Raw genomic sequence first — 22,932 nt, forward strand, 5'->3', positions numbered from 1 at the left:
CATCTCCAGATTTCTCTTTTGACCCCCATTCGGAGGTAAGGCCAGCACGTTTCTCCACTCTGTACCCATGTCTTGAAACTGCACTGGATCGTCCCATCCATCTTCTAACAAGCTTTCAAAGCATCTATAAGAGAAAATCTTTGATGACGATTCCCCGACGACGGCGCCGTAAACCCCTTCAAGTTCTTTTATAACTTCATGCATTTGGTCGCTCATGATGAAATTGCTGAGTTTGAGCTAGGCTATAATGGGATCTGTACCAGGGACAAATTTAGCTTTAAAAGCGATGCCTGTAAGGTTCCAAACAGGGTTGCAGTATTCAAGAAAGCTTGGGCCCCATGGTTCTTTATATGAAAGAGGGTACTTAAGGTAACTGAAAGCCAGGCTTTGTGGCTTTTGAACAAAACCACTCGGGTATGACCAATGTGGTTCACGCAGCCGCTACCTGGGGTTGCCACACTGTAACATTGCTGACAAAATACATGCATGGAATATCCAGCCTTAACACCCCCCCCCCCTCTGCGCCCCCGAAAAAAATTAACCACATACTCGGTATGCACTTGAAATTTCTCGGCGAACCGCCCTGTCGCAGTGAGCGATAATTGACGGACTTCAGTGTCACACCTTTAAAATAAACTACAAAACGGGAGTTTGTTCTCGGTATGCATTTGAAATTTCTTGGCGAATCGCCTTGTCGCAGTGAGCGATAATTGACAGACTTCAGTGTCACACCTTTCTCAACTTCATGACTTTATTTCCATATCTCAAAACTTAGGGCACCGTGGCAGATATAAAGAGAGCTCAAAATACCAAAATGATACTCTTACCAACTAATGGAATTAGGATCATAACCGCACAACTTCACAATTTGGATTTCCCGCGGTTCAAATTGTCTCACACTGCGACGGATAATATGATACGTCTAGCAGTCAGTGGACATGCCAGACTCGCGACTGATACTGGGTGCGTTCGTTTAGCTTCCCTGGGTCGACCCCGGTGTGTGGCGTTTTTTTATCCAGGACGAACGTGGGTAATTATCTGCACACGTTCATCCTGGGACATACGCCACACACCGGGGTCGACCCGGGAAGCTGAACGAGCGCACCCAATACATCAGTCGCCCTCTACGTTGGTTGCGACGCAAATAGTATAAATCACTTTGAGCGTCATTTAACTTCGAATGGTATAAGCTAGACCCCTTGCAACCCAAAGCAAGTACCGAGTATACAGTGCTAACACACATCGGTGTATGGGTAAAATAAAAACACAAAATTAATAGTCTTTACTATCTATAATATCGTTGCGGTACCCGCTGCCAAAACATAGGATTCGAACTGTTTCTAGCTACCGGGCGATGTCAGTAGTCTAGTTGGTAAGACGATGCTCTAGATTTCTTGCAAGGTTCGTGGGTTCGAATCACAGGAATATTGCCTGTGATTTGGTCACAGGGCTCGGGAAAATACTGAGTATACAGTGCTGACGCACATCGGTGTATGGGTAAAAAAAAAATGGTATTCTTTATCCCCGTTGCAAATTTGTCATCTATTATAGAGATATTTATTGTTTGACGTTGCAAATGTACACGAAACGTATTCTATTATGCAATGCCGTATGTGCAATAGTATATATATTTGGTTTGCGGTAACATGTGTTTGCTTCTCAAGTCTGAAAAGAACTGTCCTGCCTTTTAACTACTACCTTCATACTATATAGCCGAGTTGAAAAGTATCGCTTTGGGTTCACTGAGGCTCTCATTAATCCAAGAAATACTTGTCCCATGCAGGTAATTATCTAAAGCTTGGGTAACAAGAATGAGAAGCTGCTTGTGTTGCTTTGGTTATTATGGTTGTCGACTTTTGTTGAGCTACTGAAACAGACGAAGTTCTTTTTGAGGATGTTGTTAAGTGTGCGTGGGCTCCTGCTGGTACGTAGTCTTGGTGCAAGACGTTTCTCGTTTCCTTTTCACGCACACCGCGGCCAAGTTCACCGACAGCGCGCGCAACGACTCACCTGACTTAGCGGTGAGTGGACTAAAGTCAGGTGAGTCGGCGCGCGCGCTGTCGGTGAATTTGACCGCAGTGTGCGTGAAAGGGAAACGAGAAACGTCTTGCACCACGACTAGCTGGTAAACTGCTGCATGTGGTTGTGGTTTTGGTGTCTCGGCTGCTGTTGGTTTTGCTGGAGCAAAAACTAACTGGAGCTGTCATTTTCATTTCAGATGATGATTTATATTTTGATGACGTTTGGACGTTTGTGCTTTGGATGTCTTGGCTTCAGAACTCCCATATTATTCGTAACCTGAGGTTTGTCAGCACGCGAAGTGTGGTTCCAACCAGACCATGAGTGACCAACCAGCAGATCACGTTTGTCAAACTCAACACGATCCAGGCCCAGCACCATCATCGCTCTCGTAACCACATGCACAGGGACAAATGCAAAAGCCTGTCTAAAAGTCTTTGCCACCCGATACACCGGTTGAAGGTGGCGACTTGGGTATACCTCTACAGCAACCGCAACAAGCTAGTCTTGTGCACGAAACCGCTACCTCGTCTCATCTGTCAATGGTCTGTGGTGCAACATCCATTTGTTGGCTCCCGATAACACGGCTTCCATGAGCACCTCGTACCGTGTCAAGAACTCTGAGTACTACAAAGTTCCCTCTGCAATTTGGATCGTACCCTCCCATCCTCTCGCGACCGTGCCCACGATGACGATGCTGACTCTGAACCTGTGCCTCACCTCCCCCCCCCGAACCGCAAGACATTCCCAAATAAACTATCCACTCCAGCCGATAGTGGGTCCGACGCTGTTTCCGACAGTGCCCATCCAGCTCCAGATTCTAGTCCCGACCCGACCACACTGTGCCTGACGTACACCATAATGTGTACACTTTTATTTTGTTCTCGAAGCCATCATACTTTCTCTGAATATGTTTAAACTGTGCATTAACCACGAATGCCTGTTGGCTAAAAATATTCTTCATGAAGTAACATGCTCACTTTTGTATACACCAGGCACATGCGATAAATAAGGTTGTCAACATTACGTGGACACCAGGCGCTTATCAGCTATTTGTTTAACCTCATTATTGCAGTGTTGAAATTACTATATAATTATACCTGAAGTGCCTGATGTACACCCTATGTGGACATTGTAATTAAATATGCAAATTAATATGGTTTTTGTTGCACTTAGAAAGCTAAAAACGCACCAGTACTACCAGTTGTGTTCATGTGAAAAGTATAGGCAGGCCCATGGCTTAAAGTGTTACCTTTGAGTGTTACCTTTGAGTTTCCCAAACGCGTCACTTACAGACTTTATTGTTGAACTTTAACTTTCCATTAGGCATTTTTGTTTTGCTGGGGCAGAATAAATCCCCAAAGGCTTGAGGGCAGTCGACCCCTATGACAGCCTTTTCCCAGTTTATATTGTTAGTTTAGGTTAGACATTGCAATGTTATGTTTCTCTCTCTTCGCCTTTTGCCTTTTGATTGCTCACTCAAATCTGCCGATTTGACTGGTCTATTATTATGGGAACATTCTACATTGCTACATCATGTTTGTTTTGATGGCCCTCTTTTCCCCTCTTAAGGATAATAAACTACAAATCAAAGGCATACCAAAAAGCATGTTATGTTGGCGTACCCCCCCCCCCCCAACAACAAGTAGGGTAGTTAGGTAGGGATTCCCCCCACCCCCCACCCCCACCCCCAACCCCCACAACGAAAATGACATGTTTTCTAATTGTTTATGCCGGTAGTAAGTTCACTTTTGGCGATACAAAATGTACATAGGGGAGGTGCTCGGCATGTAGATTGTCGGGTCCACTATGCTCTATGGTTTGACTATCCATACTAGATAAAACATTGTAAAATATTGCCCACTGGGCAAGTATTGTTGGCATCTGACTACACTTCTTATTTTAAAAGTGATTTATTTATATTTTAAAGTGACTTTCTTCATACGTTATTTGCGTCCAATCGTTTTATTTTACATGATAATTATTTGATACAAACAACTTTTTAAAATTTAATGTAAAATGCAACGTCTGTTGTTTCTGTGCTGTTGTTAATTATTTCCCCATATTAAAGTTGTAAAGTTTGAATCTTTTTGGCAAGATTTTTTGCTTTATTTTACATATAGGCCTACTTTTAGCCCTGGTCGGACGTCATTTTCAGTGCCACTGTATGCACCGGAGTAGTCCAACATGGGCTATTCTACTTTTAAGCTCATTACATTAATTTAGAGACGATGGGGGTGTATCAAGTTTAATGGGACGGAACAATAGCAGGCTACTTAACCTGTTTTGATCGTGTATGTTTGGACATCCGCAACTACTACTACTACTATAGTCTTGGTTTCAATACCATTGGTGTTGCGCGGTCACACCCAACCAACGTTCCGATCTATGCACGGCCGGCAACAACTGTACTAGTCTTGGCCCAAGACTATGGTGCTTGATATTGGATAGTGTACGCGCAGTTGTAAATCGCCAAAGCGTGCCCACCACGGTATGATTTAGTTTACTGGACGGCTTGTAATCTAGACTATAATGGCAAGCTACAGTACACTAACTTGTACAATGAAGGAACGTTCGTTCATTACAAGCGTGTACAGTTGTTGCCGTGCATAAATCGGAACGTTGGTTGTGTGTGATTGCGCAACACCAATGGTCTTGAAACCAAGACTACTACTACTACTACTCCCGTTGGCACCCCGTTGTTTCTACAACACTAGCATGCTGTCGAAAGACCACGGTAGGGACACAGTACGGGACAGAGCGTAACACAGTAATCTGTATTCTCACGCTTGAGTGCTCCCGTTCTGTATGTTGTGGACCGCATGGTGAAATAGAACTGATTCAAGTCCCAGTCCCCATGAGGGTCCTTTTATTTACAGTCTCATCGCCTAAAAATTATACAACTTTTGCGAGGTTGGCATCCCCCAACCTAGCCCCCTGTGCCTGGCCATTCTCGGGACCACAATAGCTACATTTTGAAGTCGGATATGATTTTTTAGGATCTCTCGCACGAGAACGGGGCTTGAATCGAGTCTATCACAAGGCTCCCCACCATACAACGTGTACAAACGACATCACTCCGTTGTCGTACAGACCGGACGTTGTTTCACCAAGTTAGCGTTCCGAAACTCTACACGACGGAGTCTACTTCAGTTTGGCGCATGCGTCGATCGATTGTCCTACTTCCTTACACTGATCTCTATTAAAATCCCTTATAGCTTATTTTTTCCCACAGAAAAGATAAGGCCACGTTGTACATGTAGGCGCGGTGGCAACCATGGTGCAACCAACCAAGCGTGTCGAGAGTACCCTCTACTATACACGTGTGTAATTGTATTGCATCTCCATGCGAGCTCCATGTTAACATGTAGCGTCCTCCGTCTTGGGGACGGATGGGGACGGTAAGGTTAGCTAGTTATAAGCATAGAGCAAAGCTTGCTCTATGTTATAAGGTACACATGTACGTTGTTATTGTTGTTTAGGTGCTTGACGCTAAGTAGCCTCATCTTCCCTGGGGGAAAAAAAAAAAAAAAAAAACACGCTTAGAATTTGTTCACCATCCTGTGTCCCTACCGTGGTCTTTCAAAAGCACGCTACTCATACTCATCACAGTTTTTTTGAGAAGCCAGAGAAGAAACTCAACATAATGTCAGTCACAGCTGTGCTGAAAAACTGCGGTGTTTTACTGGAGAGTCCGTACTGGGATGTTCCTAGCCAGACCCTCTACTTTGTTGACGGCCTAGGGCACACCGTGCATCGCTTCAACCCTGCGAACGGAAGCCATGAACAGGTTAACGTGGGTATGTATCCCATGGTATACCATAGGTTACACTCCAGTATTTTGGACGCTGTAGTACTCCTTTTTTGAAATTGGTCCTTTTCGGTCGTATTGGCAAATTTCGAAAGCAAAGAGAGTACATCGCCCTAGTACCAGGTCTTTTTATAAAAGAGCCTTGGGCAAGGCTACATTTACTGGGTCTACCGAGCACATCTCAGTATGACAATGCAATTGAATTTTGATTGTTGGGTATAGCCATGGTGGCCTTCACTTTCGTATTATAGTACTACAGTGTACAACAAACAGGAATAGTCAAGAATGCCTTGGATCGGGCGAGTTGGTCTAGAACAAGCGTTTGAACGTTCGTTACAAATTGCATATGGTTTATAGAAAGATGTTTTGAGAGTTGAACAACATAGTGATCCCACTATTATGCCTCAAAATCGCATGGTTTTCTTTTTACTTTGCGAACTAACACGGTCGGCCAAACAATACTCCGACAAAAAAGGCGTGCCGTGTTAGTTCACGACTTTGAGAAAACATTTCATTTCGATATTTGTGTGGATAATGTTTCCAGCCATATGCTTTTTATAATTGTAGAGATATTGGAAGGAAGTCGGTCCTCTAATTAATACGAGCATTCGCCAAAGGACGAGCATTCGACAAAACGTAATCAATACAAAATTTTGATTCCAAAATAATTGATATGAGATAGGGCCCAATAATTTTTTATACAGTTTTTTAATTTGCATACTATACAAAAAGTCACAACGATACTGGTACATGTATGTTTGTGGATAGTCAAGGGCAGGTCACAAAAGGGCCAGCACAACGAGGTATTAACACACACGTGACTAGACTTGTGGACAAGTCGTTAAATCGGCCCATGCGCTGAGATAGTGCTCTCGCAAGATTACTGCTCTCGCGCGAACTGATGGCTCCCCAAACAAGTCTCACACATGACATGCATGGTAATACATAAATATTTAACAAAATAGAGCTCTCGGATATCTCTATAACTATATTGCTCCCGTATCAATAGATATTTTAAAGACGCTATACACTATTGGTAATTGTCAAAGGCTAGTCTTCAATGTTGGTGTATCTCAACATATGCATAAAATAACAAACCTGTGAAAATTTGAGCTCAATTGGTCGTCGAAGTTGCGAGATATTAATGAAAGAAATAACACCCTTATCGCAGTATGGTCACACCAAGTTGTGTGCTTTCAGATTCTTGATTCGCCTCGTGAAATGGAACAGTCCAATTTTACCTTGCGATAGTATTCCTCCCATTCCACTCTGAGCGACTCAATATTTGTATACTTTCAACCTCTCCCCATTACTCGTAATCAAGAAATGTACTTTTGTGATAATAATTATTTTGAGTAAATACCAATACCACTAAATGATATGCTATCTCAAGAACGAAGCTATATGAAAAAAGGACGATCCACATGTGACACCCCAAAGATAAAGTTCAACAATGAGAGCGCACTTTGGATCCCTTGGTATCAAACGGTTTCAAACGCTTTTCTTAGACCAACTCGCTCGATCCTAGGCAACGTGTGCCTTGAAATACACTGCACACTATTGGTAATAGACCGATCCATTACGCCCCGCCTCCTTACCAGTTGACCAATCACAGCCGCAAAACCCGATCACCATTTGTGCAAAGATCACCAAACGGTTCAAATGGTGATCAGATTTCGCGGTTGTGATTGGTCAATGATAATTGGGCCTGGCTTAATGGATCGGTGTATTGTTAAACTAGACCGGTCTTCTCACTTGCACCGCGTTTACACTATATCCTCCTAAAATGATCCAAGGAGAATCAGATCCCGAAAGCGAGGTCAAGCATTTTTGTGCCGCGTTCACACTTGAGTATGATCTCACATTTAGCTCGCATAGTTAAACGGAATACTGTGCGAGGCCATTGATTGTGCGCGCGCATGTTCCCTGAAATAACCGGAACTCGACGAAAATTCAGACACAAAACTGACCAAACTGACAATAACTTCCCTAAGTTATAACTGTATAAAAAATACATTGAAAAATAATTTGTTTGAATACTAAAAAATTGCTTACGTTAGATGATGAACGAAAAAAGGTCGGTACTGAAAATTATGGAGGACGCAAAGCATGTGAGTTATGTTATGGCTGTGATGTTGGGTACCAGTGTCTTACAAATTATGGGGTCGGGGACCAGTTCACGATAGAGTGCCCATGCGCAATGTATACAATCCCCATGTACATTACACCATGGAGGTAAGCATGTCATGTAGCTTAAATTGCAGGACCTGGGGCCGGTTTCACTAAACGTCTATGTTTGCGATCATCGCTAACACACTTGCGATGAGATCGCAAACCTCAAATCCATCGCAATTGCGATGTCGCTAATTCTGCGATTCACTAAAGTCATCGCAATGGCGATGACGTTAAAAGGGAAATAGAGTTTTTGTACGAGGCTAACAGTAGTGACCTTTGACATCCCGCGAAGAAATCGTCGGTCGTCGCTCGAAATGAAATGGCATCGTGCAGTTTATATGTAAATCGTTGTCATGTTGGTTCACACGAACTATTGTGGACGGTGTTTAGGCATTCATTTACAAAGGGTTAAAGCATTTATAGGCCTATGGCCTCTATGAGGTCGTTCACACGCCGTACTAAAGTTGGTCTAAGTCCACTTAGACCGGTTCGGGTTCAACTTTTGTGCGTGTGAACGCAAATAAAGTTAGACCGGATCGGGTTTAAACCCCAAAACTTAAACCGTCCAGCGAGGCGGTCTAAGTCTAAACCGGTTCGGGTTTATCTTTTAACACTGCGTGTGGACAGAATGACATCCGGTTTTAACTCACAACGGACGACCTATTGTGTGGTTCAATGCACACGCCCGGGACCCGGAGTGCTTGTATACGGTTTCTGTTGCCTCTGATGCTGAAAAGCACCGAGTATTTATATTACTTTCTTGCCGCTTACCGAGTTGGCGAAACCCTCTCGATCGGTGTATGCAGTTAAACACAGGCCCACGCCCATGATTTATTAAATTCTGAAACAAAATTATATTTTCTAAGATTTTTTTGTTGAGTGTCCTATAATAAATTGAAACTGTTTTTCATGCGTATACTACGAGCGCAGCGAAGAAGCATATTTTTTAATGCTTCTCACATGTACAGCGCTGCCATCCCATAGTGATCACTCTCTGATATCCCATAGTTACCATCACCGATCCCGTGGATGTGCCTTTCTATTGCTGTCACCGTTACTAGCGTGCTGTACTTTCAATCTAGGAGAATGAACTGCAGTGGGCGCGAGGCTGTGTGTAGGGGAAATTCCCTACACCAGCAATATCACCACGTTGTTGTTGGGAAGTTGGGAAAATACTGCAAAGTACATGTATTTACGTAACTTGCACGTGTGTAGTTGTCACGTTGACCAGCTTTTGAGAGATCGCAACTTCCAATCGATTGAAGTACAAACTAAAAGTATTTAAATCGGAAACAGTGGTATAAAACAAAACACAAAAATGAAAAGTGTTCTGTTTCATGGAATATGGACAATATTTTGGTGAGTTTTCTCGGCGGTTTGTATCAATATTTTGTTTGTTTAAAAAAAAAAAAATTCGAGTCGTGTTCATGTTTGTTTTAAGTGCCCGTGTACTCCCAACCGTAAAACTGTTGCTGCGTTCGATTGAGCCATTTGTATTCAATAATTATGCCCTGATGATCATCCATGGCATGGGGCACTCAGTATCTCGGCATACTCGGTGCGTGAATCTGATGAATAAAACCGGATGTTAGAGCATTGGGGTCGCGTCTACTTTGACCTCTTAAAACCGAAGATAAACCGGATCGGGTTTAACTCTGTGCTGTCTGAACGCAAGGGGGTTTTATTTTTACGACCACCCCCCGCTGCTCGTAAAAGTTAGACCGGTTCGGGTCTAAGTTAGTACGCTGTCTGAACATACCCTATTATAATTTTAGATTTTAATAAACAGTTTTCGTAAATCTGTTGTAACGGTGGGATTGATGAAAATACTGACATCTGTCTAATAATACTAAGCTTCACACTGTCAATTTGCCAATACATTACACATTTTTTGTTAAAATGATGGTTAAAATAATCGAACCTATATAGTATCTCCTTTTTTACCGAAATTAAGGGGCTCTTTGCTGCAGTTGCGTCGCTGATAGTTGTCATCGGCAATCTGAGTCTACAAGGTAAAAGACCGCAAGACTAAAATAATGTAGCGCCACTCATTTTACTCTAAATCACGGTAAGTCAAAACGTACACCGCTATAGCTATAAGCACAGAATGGCGCAATGTATCATAAGTTTGCGATGAACTATTACTTTGCGACCTCTAACATGTCATCGCAAGATTGTCATCGCTAAATAAAACTTTGCGACGAGTATATTCATCGTTAAGTTTTGAAATCGTCGGCTAAAAATCCATTGCTAAGTTGCGATGGATTTTAGATTTAGCGATCGATTTCGGCCTTTGCGATGACCAAAACGCGTTAGTGAAATCGACCCCTCTCGATCTGCGTTCACACTTGTTTTTTGATCGCCTTTGTGGGATCTTATTTCCCTCTGTCTGATCTCGCAATGAAGGGAGGTCGAAAAGGAGGATCTGAACCCGATCCTGATACCGTTCACACTAGCCGGTGACCTCCCTTTGATCGCCCTTTCGAGATAAGATCTTCTTTTGATCCTCCTAGCAGGATCAAGTGTGAACACGGTGTTGGTGTAAGAGAAGCAAAAAATGCCCTTGTTGCAAAAAGTTGTGTGTTTTCAGATGCTTGATTTCGAGACCTCAACATCTAATTCTGAGGTCTCGAAATCAAATTCAAATATTTTAATGAGAAACTACTTCTTTCTCAAAAACTACGTTACTTCAGAGGGAGCTGTTTCTCACAATGTTTTATACAGTATCAACCTCTTTCCATTATTCGTTACCAAGTAAGGTTTTATGCTTATCATTAGTTTGAGTAATTACCAATAGTTTCCAGTGCATTTTTAAGGGCATACACCATGGGGTCGCTGATATTGTAGTGTTGCTTACACCTTACTTATATGTTTGTGATATCAAAATTATTACAAGCAACTTGCTTCAATATCATACAAAACAAAAAATAAGGTGTAACGTCATTAGTTGTCAGGAAAGGTTACGTAACCAAGTACGTGAAAGTGAACGTCAAGAAATTATGTTGTCGCTAGGTGATGTCACCATCACTTAAAGGCTTCATTCATTTTCATGCTCACGTATGACGTGTGTACGTACGTTCCTGGCGTGAAAAAATTGTAACTTTACGTTTGCTAAAAACTTGAGATTTGTTACAACACATTAACTGATGTTCACGTTCACGTTCACGTTTACGTTCACGTTGCTCGCGTAACATGCAGCTAAACCTCCCACTGTCACTAACAGCTCAACAGTGAATGTTCAATTGGTTAAAATAATCAACTAAAAAACTGTTATTTCATGCTAACTTGTTCTTTCTTTTTACCCAGGTGAAGAGGTAGGAACAATTATTAAAACAAAGTCCGGCAAGATCATGTTAGCCTCCAAGTGTCGATTTGCATATCTCGATTGGTCAACCGGTGCCTTGACAACAGTTGCCAAGGTGGATAAGGATTTACCTAACAACAGATTCAACGATGGGAAATGTGATGCCAAGGGTAGATTTTGGGCAGGTCAGTCATTTTTACATCAAGTCAAACATCATTTTGTTCAATTTATAAGTTATGATCATCAACTTGAAAAGGTTTCGCAATTGTGGTTCTCTTGTACCATTTGTGTCTTAAAGACACTGGACACTATTGGTAGTTGTCAAAGGCTAGTCTTCACAGTTGGTGTATCTCAACATATGCATAGAATAACTAACCTGTGAAAATTTGAGCTCGATTGGTCATCGGAGTTGCGAGATAATAATGAAAGAAAAAACACCCCTGTCACACGAAGTTGTGTGCGTTTGGATCAAATTCGTGAAAAATTACTTCCTTCTTGAAAACTATGCACTTCAGAGGGAGCCGTTTCTCACAATGTTTTATACCATCAACCTCCCCCATTAGTCGTCACCAAGAAAGGTTTTATGGCAATAATTATTTTGAGTAGTTACCAATAGTGTCCACTGTCTTTAAACCACCATGGATTAAAGATGACTATGATAAAAAGCCCCCTCAAATTATAACTTGCTGAGGTGTTGCAGTTTGCGAGAAATGAATAAATCACTTTCACACACACACAAAATCAGTGAAACGAAAGTTATTTTAGCATTTGCAATGGATTAGCTCGACTCTCCCGAAAGCATTGCTGTGTGGTTTGTGACTAATGAAGCTGAAACTTCTATAGTTAAATTATATTACATACATCTTCATTCACAATGTCGAGTAGGCAACCATGTCAAGGCAACAATCTTGGTCTACAAAAAGTACCAAAACCTTTCGAGCACACCCACATTTTCTTTTGCTCTGTTGTTACTTTAAACTATAAACACTGATCTGGCAAATAGTCAAACATTCATAATCCTCGTGCATCCTGCTCACGACCAGCGTTAACAATAATAATCAAATCCAAATTTCTTACTAACAAGGGGCCGTCTTCATGTACAAAGCAGGCATGAGGCGATGACGTAGTGGCGCGGTCCGCTTAACCAATGAACAATAGCCACACCGTGACCCTGTCTACTCAACATGACCCTGTCTACTCAGGGATCGGGTTGTAAAAGCCAAGCTGAACTTTGTGTTCATACTGTTTGTTTGTAAACAAACTGTAAGGGATGCACGCATGGTTCTCGTGTTCCATAAACCTGATTAAGTATGCATATGAAGGACGGAAAGTGGACATCTGCTTTTCTGGTATCAGAAATGCAAAGAAGCAGATTTTATGGTTGTTTTACATGAATTTTTCTGCTACCAGAAAAGCAGATTGAACGTTTTGTGAAAATGCATTTTCTGCGTTTCTACTTTTCTGTTACCCAAAAAGCAGGTTTTACCTTTTCTCCTAATGCTGGCGGCCGAAAAGTGGCCATTTGCATGTCTGCTACCAGAATAGTAGAAAAGCAGATTTAACGTTTTGTGAAAATGCCATTTTCTATTTCTTTGCTTTTCTGCCACCTAAAAAGCAGATTTTACTTTGGCGGACGAAAAGTGGTCATTTGCTTTTCTGCTATCAGAATAGTAGAAAAGCAGATTTAACGTTTTGTGAAAATGCAACTTTCTATTTCTCTGCTTTTCAGCCACCTGAAAAGCAGATTTTACTCGGGTGGCCGAAAAGTGGCCGTTTGCTTTTTTCGTTCAAAGGACCGCCCGTGAATGTTTCAGTTTATTGAACAAGTCAAAATGTGTCACCGGTTTCATTTGACTTGAGAAACTGTATGACTGACCGTGTTTTTTGTGAGGAAATAACCATTGAAGTCTATTTTGGATGGTAGCCGTGAAACCTCCGCCAGAGTATTTCCTTTGAGATGCCGCGCCGCTTTTGCGGTCATCACAAAAGTAGGTCATACTTCTTCCAGTATTGACTGACTGACGTGATTGGTTCCCCAACACAAACACAAACACAGTTTGGCGTCGTACATTGTGCGCATTTTTATGGTTCACGTTCACGGGCCGTCCTTTGAAAGCTAAAAAGCAAATGGCCACTTTTCGGCCACCTACTGCCTAGGTAAAATATGATTTTCTGGTCGGTACCTGAAAGAAGAAAACGAGATGGCCACTTTTCGGCCGCCCAAGTAAGATCTGCTTTTCAGGTGGCTGAAAAGCAGAGAAATAGTAAACTGCATTTTCACAAAACGTTAAATCTGCCTTTCTACTATTCTGGTAGCAGAAAAGCAAAAGGCCACTTTTCGTCCGCCAACATATGCAGAAATAGTAAAACCTGTTTTTCTGGTAACAGAAAAACAGAAAAGTAGAAAATGGATTTTCAAAAAACGATCAATCTGCTTTTCAGGTAGCAGAAAAGAAGAAAAGGAGAAAAAAATGATATAAAAACCCATAAAATCTGCTTTTCTGCAATTCTGATACCAGAAAAGCAGATGTCCACTTTCCGTCCTCCATATATGCACTTAATCTTCATATAGATTCCTCTAACAAAGTAATATGCCTTTTGGTCATGATGACACGGACTCTCTGAATGCTAATCTTACGTTCAATTTTTGACCACTATTTACGAATACATAGTTTGAATACATAGTCTTATTTGTCATAAAACTCATGAAGACTTGTAAAAAAAAAAAAAAAAAAAAATGGGTTTAGCGAATTACCTTTTCTACGGCTCGAATTAAAACTAACTCGGAAGGTCACGTAATTATTCTAACCAGATTATTGTGGTACAAACTATCGCGAGACATACGGTTTTTGAAAAATGCCCCAAAAGGGCTAAATTTGATGCTTCTTTTAGGGGCACTGCTCTTCTCCATTCATGGAAGACCTGTGAAGTCATATCTTAGTCTATTTTGTAGTCCAATTCAGCCGGTGTGCCCCTTTAACTAGAGAGAAACATCAAGCACAGCTGAATAAATTGAGCCCCAACGTAGTACACAAATAAATCAAGGGCAAGATGTCAGCAAAAAATAATGAGATAAATTAAGGATGAAAGTTAATCTATTATTTCTATAACATAACGAATAGGAATGATTGCATTATTTGGAACAAATATATTGTACTGTTCTTAAAAAATAACTTGCGCTACCTAACTTTATACAACATAGGAACCATTGGGCCTGAGTCAAGTCCTGCCGTCGTCCTACCAAAACAGGGCTCCCTCTTTTGTCTACATCCTGACAAGTCAGTCACAAAACATGCTGAAGACATAGACATCTCCAACGGGATGGCATGGAGTCTTGATAATAAGATCATGTACTACATTGACTCCCTAACCAGGATGATTGAGGCATTTGACTTCAATCTAGAAACTGGTGAAATAAGTAAGTGTTCATTGGTTGTCAGTATAATAACACTGGGTTCTTGTATAGCAATTTATCACATCCCGTAGGTTGGGGTATCAAAGTAGTGCTCATCAGTGCCCATTATTTGTTTTTAACAGGATAGGCAGAGCTATGTTTTAATAACAATAATAATTGTGGCTTCTTATATAGCGCACATGTGTCCGTCACTCAGTGATCTCCTGGCACTGGTAACATATAGACCGGCAGCCCAGAGCACTTTGGTTAAAGGAACGAGGTACCAATATTTGAGTACATGAACATTTAGTGGATAACCTGACATAGTCAGATATGGATGTCTGCCGGGGACCCCCCCCCCCCCCGCTGCGTGTAGCGCATGGACCCCCAACAAAGAGGCAAAATAATGGGCTGGATCAAACATTCTAGGTACCACATGAAACCAAGTGCAAATGGTCATCACCATGATACTAAGTAAAAAATATCAACCGCCAGACAAATTTTCTGCTGCATTAGGCCTGCCAGACACCCCCTCCCCCAAATATTTTGTGTACAAACTTATGGGTTGAAATTAACCAGTTGTCAAATTAGCTCAGATTTACATGAAACTTTGTCTAACTGTTCCACTATGGCTAAAATGAACACAAACCAAAAATTAAATCCATACTCCGTACCGTTTCCGAGATACAGCCTCTTAAAATACGCTAAAATCTCCCCCTTTTGGAGCTCCGCCCAACAGGACGTACAGCTTTACGTCCCATCCACAGAAGGAAACAATTATGAGTGGTCAAGTGTCTTCCATGGTGGACACAAAGTGCCACAAACGGGACTCGAACCCACACTCTGCTGACCCGAAACATGTGTAGTGAATTCCATTAACAGCTGCCAAGCATGTGTTAGCTTTTAGTGCTCGCACTGGAGACTTTTACCATTCCCCTATTGTATATGACCATCTGGGAATGTCAGCTGTAAATGGTGAACAATGAACTCCAAAACCCCCAGTGTAGTATAAAAGCCTATTGTAAGTTCCTTTGTTTACGCCTATTGAGCAGGCCCTAATCTTTTTCCTTAGTGTACATAGCCATATAAAAGCAAATGCAGACAATAAACCATCCTCACTCTTCTCCAGCTTTTGGTACAGAAAGGTTGTATCTCTCTAACTTATATAGTCGTAGTATTTAGGTTCATTTATTGTGGTTGTCCAAAGGCTGACTGGAAACTGAATTGGTAGTACACTACTCCTATACAGCAACCTTTCAGCGGGAGGACACCATTAGGGTATAAAGTAATATCTCTTAATAGTTAAATATAAATAGTAGTTAAGTAATTGTATTTGTGAGATCTTATTAATTTGAATGAAGTCAAAGCTGACCAGCGCCGCCAAAATGAAGCTTAATTCTGCCCAGACTCAGAAATAGGGTAAGTGTATATAATTGTAACCAAATACCCTATACATGAAAGCTTGAGTCCAGTTCGCTTGAACGCTCGACCATGACATCCCAGTTATTTTGGAAATTAGTCATACTAATAAGGGAATAAAAGGGTAGCGACTCGTTCTTAAACTGCCGTTTAAAACCAACAGGACGGGGCTGTGCAGGACGGGGCTGTGCCTTCGGCTCGGGCCTTTATCGCACGGCCACGACTCTGCAAGGTTTTAAACGGCAGTTTAAAACCGAGTCACTGCTCTTTTATTCCATTCATAAATGCGTTTTTGGTTAAAAGACGTAATAAAGTATGAAACTATGTAAAAACTTATCCGTAAACTTATCCGTTTTCCTATGTCCTTGAGCACTGTACGTGTGTTGCATTTTTATGACTGAGACAGTTTTCGGATAATGCATTCAAGTGCGTAGTATGCGTATCCGAAAACAACTAGTTATAAAAAGCATTATCAACCGTTTAAACACCCCCAGGTGGTGCGCTCTCCACCAATAAGAATAGAGAAACTGTTTAAGGTATTTATGAATGATGCTTTATACAAATTTTGTAGGTAATCGACGACCAGCTGTTAAGCTTACAAATGAGGAAGGTTTGCCAGATGGTATGTGTATCGACACTGAAGGAATGCTGTGGCTAGGATGCTATAGCAGTTCAAGAGTGAATCGCTACAACCCTATCACAGGTTTGTATTCAAACTTTTCAGAAACTCCAGTCAGGCATAAGGCTTTGTTTTTGAAAGGCCCAGGGCACAAGGGCATTTTCTGATTGGTATGGGAATTGTGAATTTCTATGGGAGGATTTTAAGGGGCACCAAGGCAATGACCAGGGCAGCGGAGGCGAGGGCCTCTATCAAGTAATATGCCTGCCAAATAGCTTTCGACTTAAGTGGACACATGGTAACTACTCAAAATAATTAGTAGCATAAAACCTTACTTGGTAACGAGTAATGGGGAGCTGTTGATAGTATAAACAAGTGTGAGAAACTGCTCCCTCTGAAGTAACGTAGTTTTCGAGAAAGAAGTCATTTTCCGCAAACTTGATTTCTAGACCTCAGAATTAGATTCTGAGTTTTAGTCTCGAAATCAAGCATCCGAAAGCACACAACTTCGTGTGACAAGGGTGTTTTTTTCTTCCGTTATTCTCTCGCAACTTCCGAATTCAAATTTTCAGAGGCGTGTTATTTTTTATGCATATTGAGATAAACCAAGTGATAAGACTGATCTTTGACAATTACAAATAGTGTCTAGTTTTACTCGTCCAAGGTTTTATGTTAATAATTATTTTGAGTAATTACCAATAGTGTACACTGCCTTTAAAGAGTGAAGCTGTTGGTTTTGGGGGCTGGGGGGGGGGGGGGGGTCGTGCACGCTCAGCATTATCAAAATATTGGGAAAGAACCATATTTTATTTGGGTATTGAACCCTTCCAGTGTACAAAAGCACCTAGTACTCGGTCTTTTCCAGAGACGGGGAAAACACCTCAGGTATACTGTACTCATTGTAGGAGTCAGTTTGAATTCATTAATTAGCAGCGGGGACCACAACAACTTTAACAGTTGCATCTGGGATATAAGAAATTGAGTTTTCTGTCCTCCTGAATTTGGAACAGTTCCCTCGCGAACTTTATAAAGGGCACATCAGAAGAAAAAACGTGAACTTTAAGGCCGAGTCACCCTGCAGCGATAACGAACACGATAACGATCACGACGCAAATAGAACGCATTCTATTGGTTGAGAGCGAATTCTGTGTGGAGCAAGTCAACCAATAGAATGCGTTCTCTTTACGTCGTGATCGTTATTGCTTTCGTTACCGCTGCAATGTGACTCGGCCCTTACTGTGGTTTCTTTAAAATCTCAAATCGATTTAAAAGCATGGACTCTTTTTTATATATATTTTTTTACTCGAAATTATTTAGGTGAGAAGCTCCAAACCGTCATGTTTCCAGTAACCAACATAACTTCCTGTTGTTTTGGGGGACCTAACCTGGACGAACTCTACGTGACTAGTTCTCGAGAAGGAATCAGCGATGAAATCGTGAAAAACGAGCAACCCTTGGCTGCTTCGATATTTAAGGTCACAGGATTAGGGGTCACTGGATTCGCTAGTAATGAATTTGATGATTAATAAACTAATCAATTGAATGAAATATGAAACCTTTTTTGTTATGAAATAATTAAGTAGATTGTCTTTACCAATAATGTACAGGAAATTATGGGTTTTTTTTTCGCTGTGAATGGTTCCGTTGTGTGTTTTTGGTACGGGCCACTTAAAGGGTGTGCACAGCATTGTTAAGATTGGAAATAGAATGTTCACAGATTCGCTCATAACTTACAAAAGATGGTATTGAATAAAGTAATTTAATTTGCTTGAAGTGCTTCAGTTTGTGCAAAAATGGGAACAATTAGTTTGGATCTGGCAAGTTCAATACCTGACAACAGATAGGAAGGATGTTTACTATTTTCTTTTTTTCACTCAAATGACAGTTGCGTATCACGGAAAACAATAAAGAAATTATTTGCTTATACATGTACATACAAACAATCAAATCAATGTAGACATACGGGAAGGAAGCCGACCGTCTATAAAAGAACAGTCAATTAAATGCAACGATGGCATCTCAAACATGAAAGAAAGGATGTTTAATATTTTCTTTTTTCACTCAAATGACAGCCTCAACTTCCACAGATCTGTTTAGTCACATTAAAGAGTGTATGTAACTGTTGTAGGACAAAAAACACAATGTCCACAGATTTACACTAAACTTACACAGTTTGAAGATAATGATATCAGAAAGCTTCCCTGAAAACATCACGTGCTGAAGTGCTGTAGTTTTTGGGAAATGAGTAAAACAATGTCATGAAAATAATTTTCGTCTCATGAGACGAAAATTATTTTAAGCATTTACAAACGTATTTTCATGACATTGTTTTACTCATTTCTCAAAAACAACAGCACCTCAGTAAGTAATATTTGAAGGGAAGCTTTTTCTTCAAATGGACATTTTGAAAAAAGTACCCAAATCCTAGGGTTTGGGTACTTTTGTTTACCCCAAAACACTATGTCCACATATAAACATTTATTTCTCCCCAAAATATGACATTTCAGACAATAATATTTCATGGGGTGTTTCCTCATCATCATCATTATACCGTGTAAGTTTTATGCAAATCTGTTATCTGCACGATTTTTGTTTCTTACCAATATTATTTTGTAACGTTCCTTTAAAACGAACTCCGTTCCCTCCTATTTTCAAGAATAAATCATTTTAAACGACGGCAAAAGATATTCTTTAGTCTCTTCAAGACACTTTTAGTTGTTTACTCCAATAACTACTGGTGTCACAAATAAATAAATGTAGAGGCCTCATGCCTAAATGCCCCCCTAAATTTTCATTATGCTCCTCCCCTAAATTTTCAACTATTATGCCCCCTCTAATTATTCGACAGCTGCTTGACAGCACCCCTTTGTTTCAACAGCCATACTCTTAACCAATCAGAAGCCTGGAAATAACCCCAATGAGTAAGTATTATGGGATCACCATGTGCACCACACACACAGCATGCAGCCATGCCATGCCATTCCATGTCATATTGGATGTGATGCTCAGTGAGTGCACTAGACAATTAAAACCGTGAAGCCCTACTTACTGTGTTTTCCGTTTTCATCATTTTAATACGGGTATGTAGATTTTCCTTTCCATAATTTAATAAGTTCATAAAATGTAGATTGCTATGGTAGTATTTTTTATGGTTTTTGACTAAGTGATAAGAAAGATTTATGCCCTCAAACTTTGCCTTACGTTTCACTTTCACCATCCATTAACTAGTACATGATACATGTGTGTGTGTAGAATTTTACATGTAACCAAAAGTTGTCTAAAACATGAGAAGTTCCTAAGTGTGTAAAATTGTTAGTTCAGATTTTAGTCCATTTTCCTCTGTGTGATTTTATAAATTAACTTGAGTTTCTGATAGCTTACATTCCATGGAAATTATTGATACTGAGAAAAGTGTTTTATGACTGTTCCAAAAATGCTTATTTCTAGAGGAAAAACAAGAGTATTTTCTAATCTTTTATGAGTTCAGTTTAAGCACTGTACAGATTATTATGTATGCTACATGTAAATATACATGTGTACACAAGGACCAGAGTATGAGGGAACAATAACTCTAGACTCTCAGTGGAGAATGGAAGAGTAACGGTCGTTAGTTTTAAACTCTTGAGGCCTTGGTCACTGGTAGAGTATTTAGCCAAGATAGTGTAGAAAGCCTTGATGGTTTGAAACATGCTTAGTTTTATTTAGTAGAGGCAAGTCCAAGTTTTAGAAAGTGACTAATTCTTGCGGGTTTATTAAAATAGCCAAATTGTTTTTGTGTATACATGTACGCCAGACTGAAGACTTTAACAATGGACTAGTAGGGTCACAGAAGGTGTTTATTGATCCTTTTCAGCTAATGTGTTACTTGGTTTTGATTATTGGGCTAAAATACTACGATTACTTTACGTATGGAGTAAGTTCAGAAGTGTACAGGTCTAGCCAGTGTTTTAATTATTATCAAGTTTGAGCCTAGTGATATGTGTTTATTGACACAGAGTGGAGTAATGCAAAGAACACTAAATGGATATTTCAGGCAGAGATTTAGGTTATTATTGACGTAATTTTAACATGTTCTATTTTAATGTTCAAGTAATTGTTGCGAAGTTTCAAAAGTCTTATTGGATGTGATGCTCAGTGAGTGCACTAGACAATTAAAACCGTGAAGCCCTACTTACTGTGTTTTCCGTTTTCATCCTTTTAATACAGAATTATTAAAATTACTGTACACCTCGGAGTAAACCTTCTGGCTTACGACGGGTGTAACATTTGGCACCTCCGACGGGACAGGTGTGTATGTCACTGTAATGTTCAACGACGACGCCTGTCTAGTAATATAGACCCACGGCCCAAGCGGCAGTAGTTCAGAGTGAGAGCCAACAAGATGGAGTCCTGCCAGCAGTTAATGAGACAGGTCAGTGCATTTGAGAGAGATCAGTTGCTACAGATTTTCAAGTTCCTGGACCTCTCTGGGTTTGACACAGTTGCAGGACAGGAGAAAAACGGCCCCCTCCTGATAAGAAAAATTAACCGCCATCTCAACCGAGATGAAATAGATGGAATGGACGACCAGGGTGCGGAAAGCTTTCAGCGATTAGCAGAATTTTTGAAGACTCTCGTCCCTGAAGCCCAGATTTCCCCGCCTACTCCTTCCCAACTAGAAGACAAACAGGAGCCAAAACAAGAATTCCATCAACTCACGCCCAGCACTTTAATGTCCATAGCCCGACGAGAGTTTAAGATCTCCGACCAAATAGGGGAGCCGGGCCAGAAAGATAAGTTGTCATTCTCCAGCCTGGCACACCAGATTGAGAACGGCCGTCTCAAGGGGCACTCGGAACGGGAGATTGTGGAAGGCGTCATCCGGGCAATTTCACCAGGCGCTCCCCTGCGTAGTTACCTGGAAGGTAGGGTGGCGCTCACACTTCCTTGTCTCCGTCAGGTCCTACGATCGCATTACAGGGAGAAAGATGCAACCGAACTGTATCAGCAGTTGTCCCGTGTAACACAGACCCTCCGAGAATCCCCGCAAAGTTTCCTAGTTCGAGCACTGGACCTGAAACAGAAAGTCGTGTTCGCAAGCCAGGAAGCTGGTTCTAGGCTAAAATATGACCCGATGCTCGTACAGAGCATGTTTCTCCATGGACTCCAGACTGGTTTGAGAAGCGATGCCGTCAAGTCAGAATTGCGCCCTTACCTTCAGGATCCAAGTACGACAGATGAGCAGTTGTTTGAAAAGATTAACGTTGCGGCCCGCCAGGATGAGGAACGACAAGAGAAACTTGGCATAACCACCCATAAGCCCCTCTCCGTCAAAGCAGTGCAGCAGCAAGGATCCAAACGAGTCTCCGACTGCCCCCAAGGTGCAGCCAAGACCCGGAAACTTTCTGAACGACCTTGCTGAGCTGAAGACAGGAATTGCGGAAATTTCCACCCTGAAGAGCCAGACAGTTGGTCTGCAGCAGTCCTTCGCCCAGTCTAACGAGCACCGGCAATGGACTCCGAGAACCAACCGTGATAATCCCCGCCAGCGAGGCTGTACAAACTGCCAACGGAACGGCACTGGTGATAGCTGTGCCCATTGCTTTAACTGAGGAACACGTTGCCTTGGATCGGTCGAGTTGGTCTTTGAAAAGCGTTTGTAACCGTTTTTTATAAAATGCATATGGTAGAAAGATGTTGTAAAGGTAGAATACAATGATCCACACAAACATGCCTCGAAATTGCACGGTTTTCCTTTTATCTCATCGACTAACACGGTCGGCCATTTATGGGAGTCAAATTTTTGACTCCCATAAACGGCCGACCGTGTTAGTTCGCACAGTAAAAGGAAACCACGCGATTTCGAGGCAAACTTGTGTGGATCATTGTATTCTACTTTTGAAACATCTTTCCAACCATATCCATTTTATAACAAACGGTTACAAACGCTTTTTATAGACCAACTCGTCCAATCCAAGGCAACGTGTTCCTTTAAGTGTGGCTCCGGGGAGCACTTTGCCCGTGGATGCAGACAGTGGCAACGCAATCATCCGGGAAACGGCCAGGGGTTACTGCCACGGGACGGTCAGTAGCCTTTAAAAGCAACATCCAGAAGTCCCACATTTGTTCGATAGCCCCCTCGAGACTAGTCTTGGTGCAAGACGTTTCTCGTTTCCTTTTCACGCACACCGCGGCCCGACTCACCTGACTCA

General features: G+C 41.4%; 1 protein-coding gene across 1 annotated transcript; it reads left to right on the forward strand.

Moving 5' to 3' along the window:
* The first annotated feature begins 5,526 nt into the window (after positions 1 to 5,526).
* On the forward strand, positions 5,527 to 20,900 carry LOC139948469 (regucalcin-like). Its single transcript, XM_071946619.1, has 5 exons — positions 5,527 to 5,819; positions 11,312 to 11,494; positions 14,512 to 14,727; positions 16,694 to 16,825; positions 18,059 to 20,900. Exons 1-5 carry the CDS (start codon positions 5,666 to 5,668, stop codon positions 18,265 to 18,267), a joined length of 894 nt encoding a protein of 297 aa, XP_071802720.1. The 5' UTR covers positions 5,527 to 5,665; the 3' UTR covers positions 18,268 to 20,900.
* Positions 20,901 to 22,932: the final 2,032 nt, after the last annotated feature.

This window comes from Asterias amurensis, chromosome 15 (genome assembly GCF_032118995.1).
Source record: "Asterias amurensis chromosome 15, ASM3211899v1".
Classification (NCBI taxonomy): Eukaryota; Metazoa; Echinodermata; class Asteroidea; order Forcipulatida; family Asteriidae; genus Asterias; species Asterias amurensis.

Coding starts and splice junctions, on each gene's coding strand:
- LOC139948469 (XM_071946619.1), top strand. CDS start 5,666: ATGTCAGTCACAGCTGTGCTGAAAAACTGCGGTGTTTTACTGGAGAGT. Junction 5,820..11,311: donor CCATGAACAGGTTAACGTGG/GTATGTATCCCA, acceptor CTTTTTACCCAG/GTGAAGAGGTAGGAACAATT. Junction 11,495..14,511: donor CAAGGGTAGATTTTGGGCAG/GTCAGTCATTTT, acceptor TATACAACATAG/GAACCATTGGGCCTGAGTCA.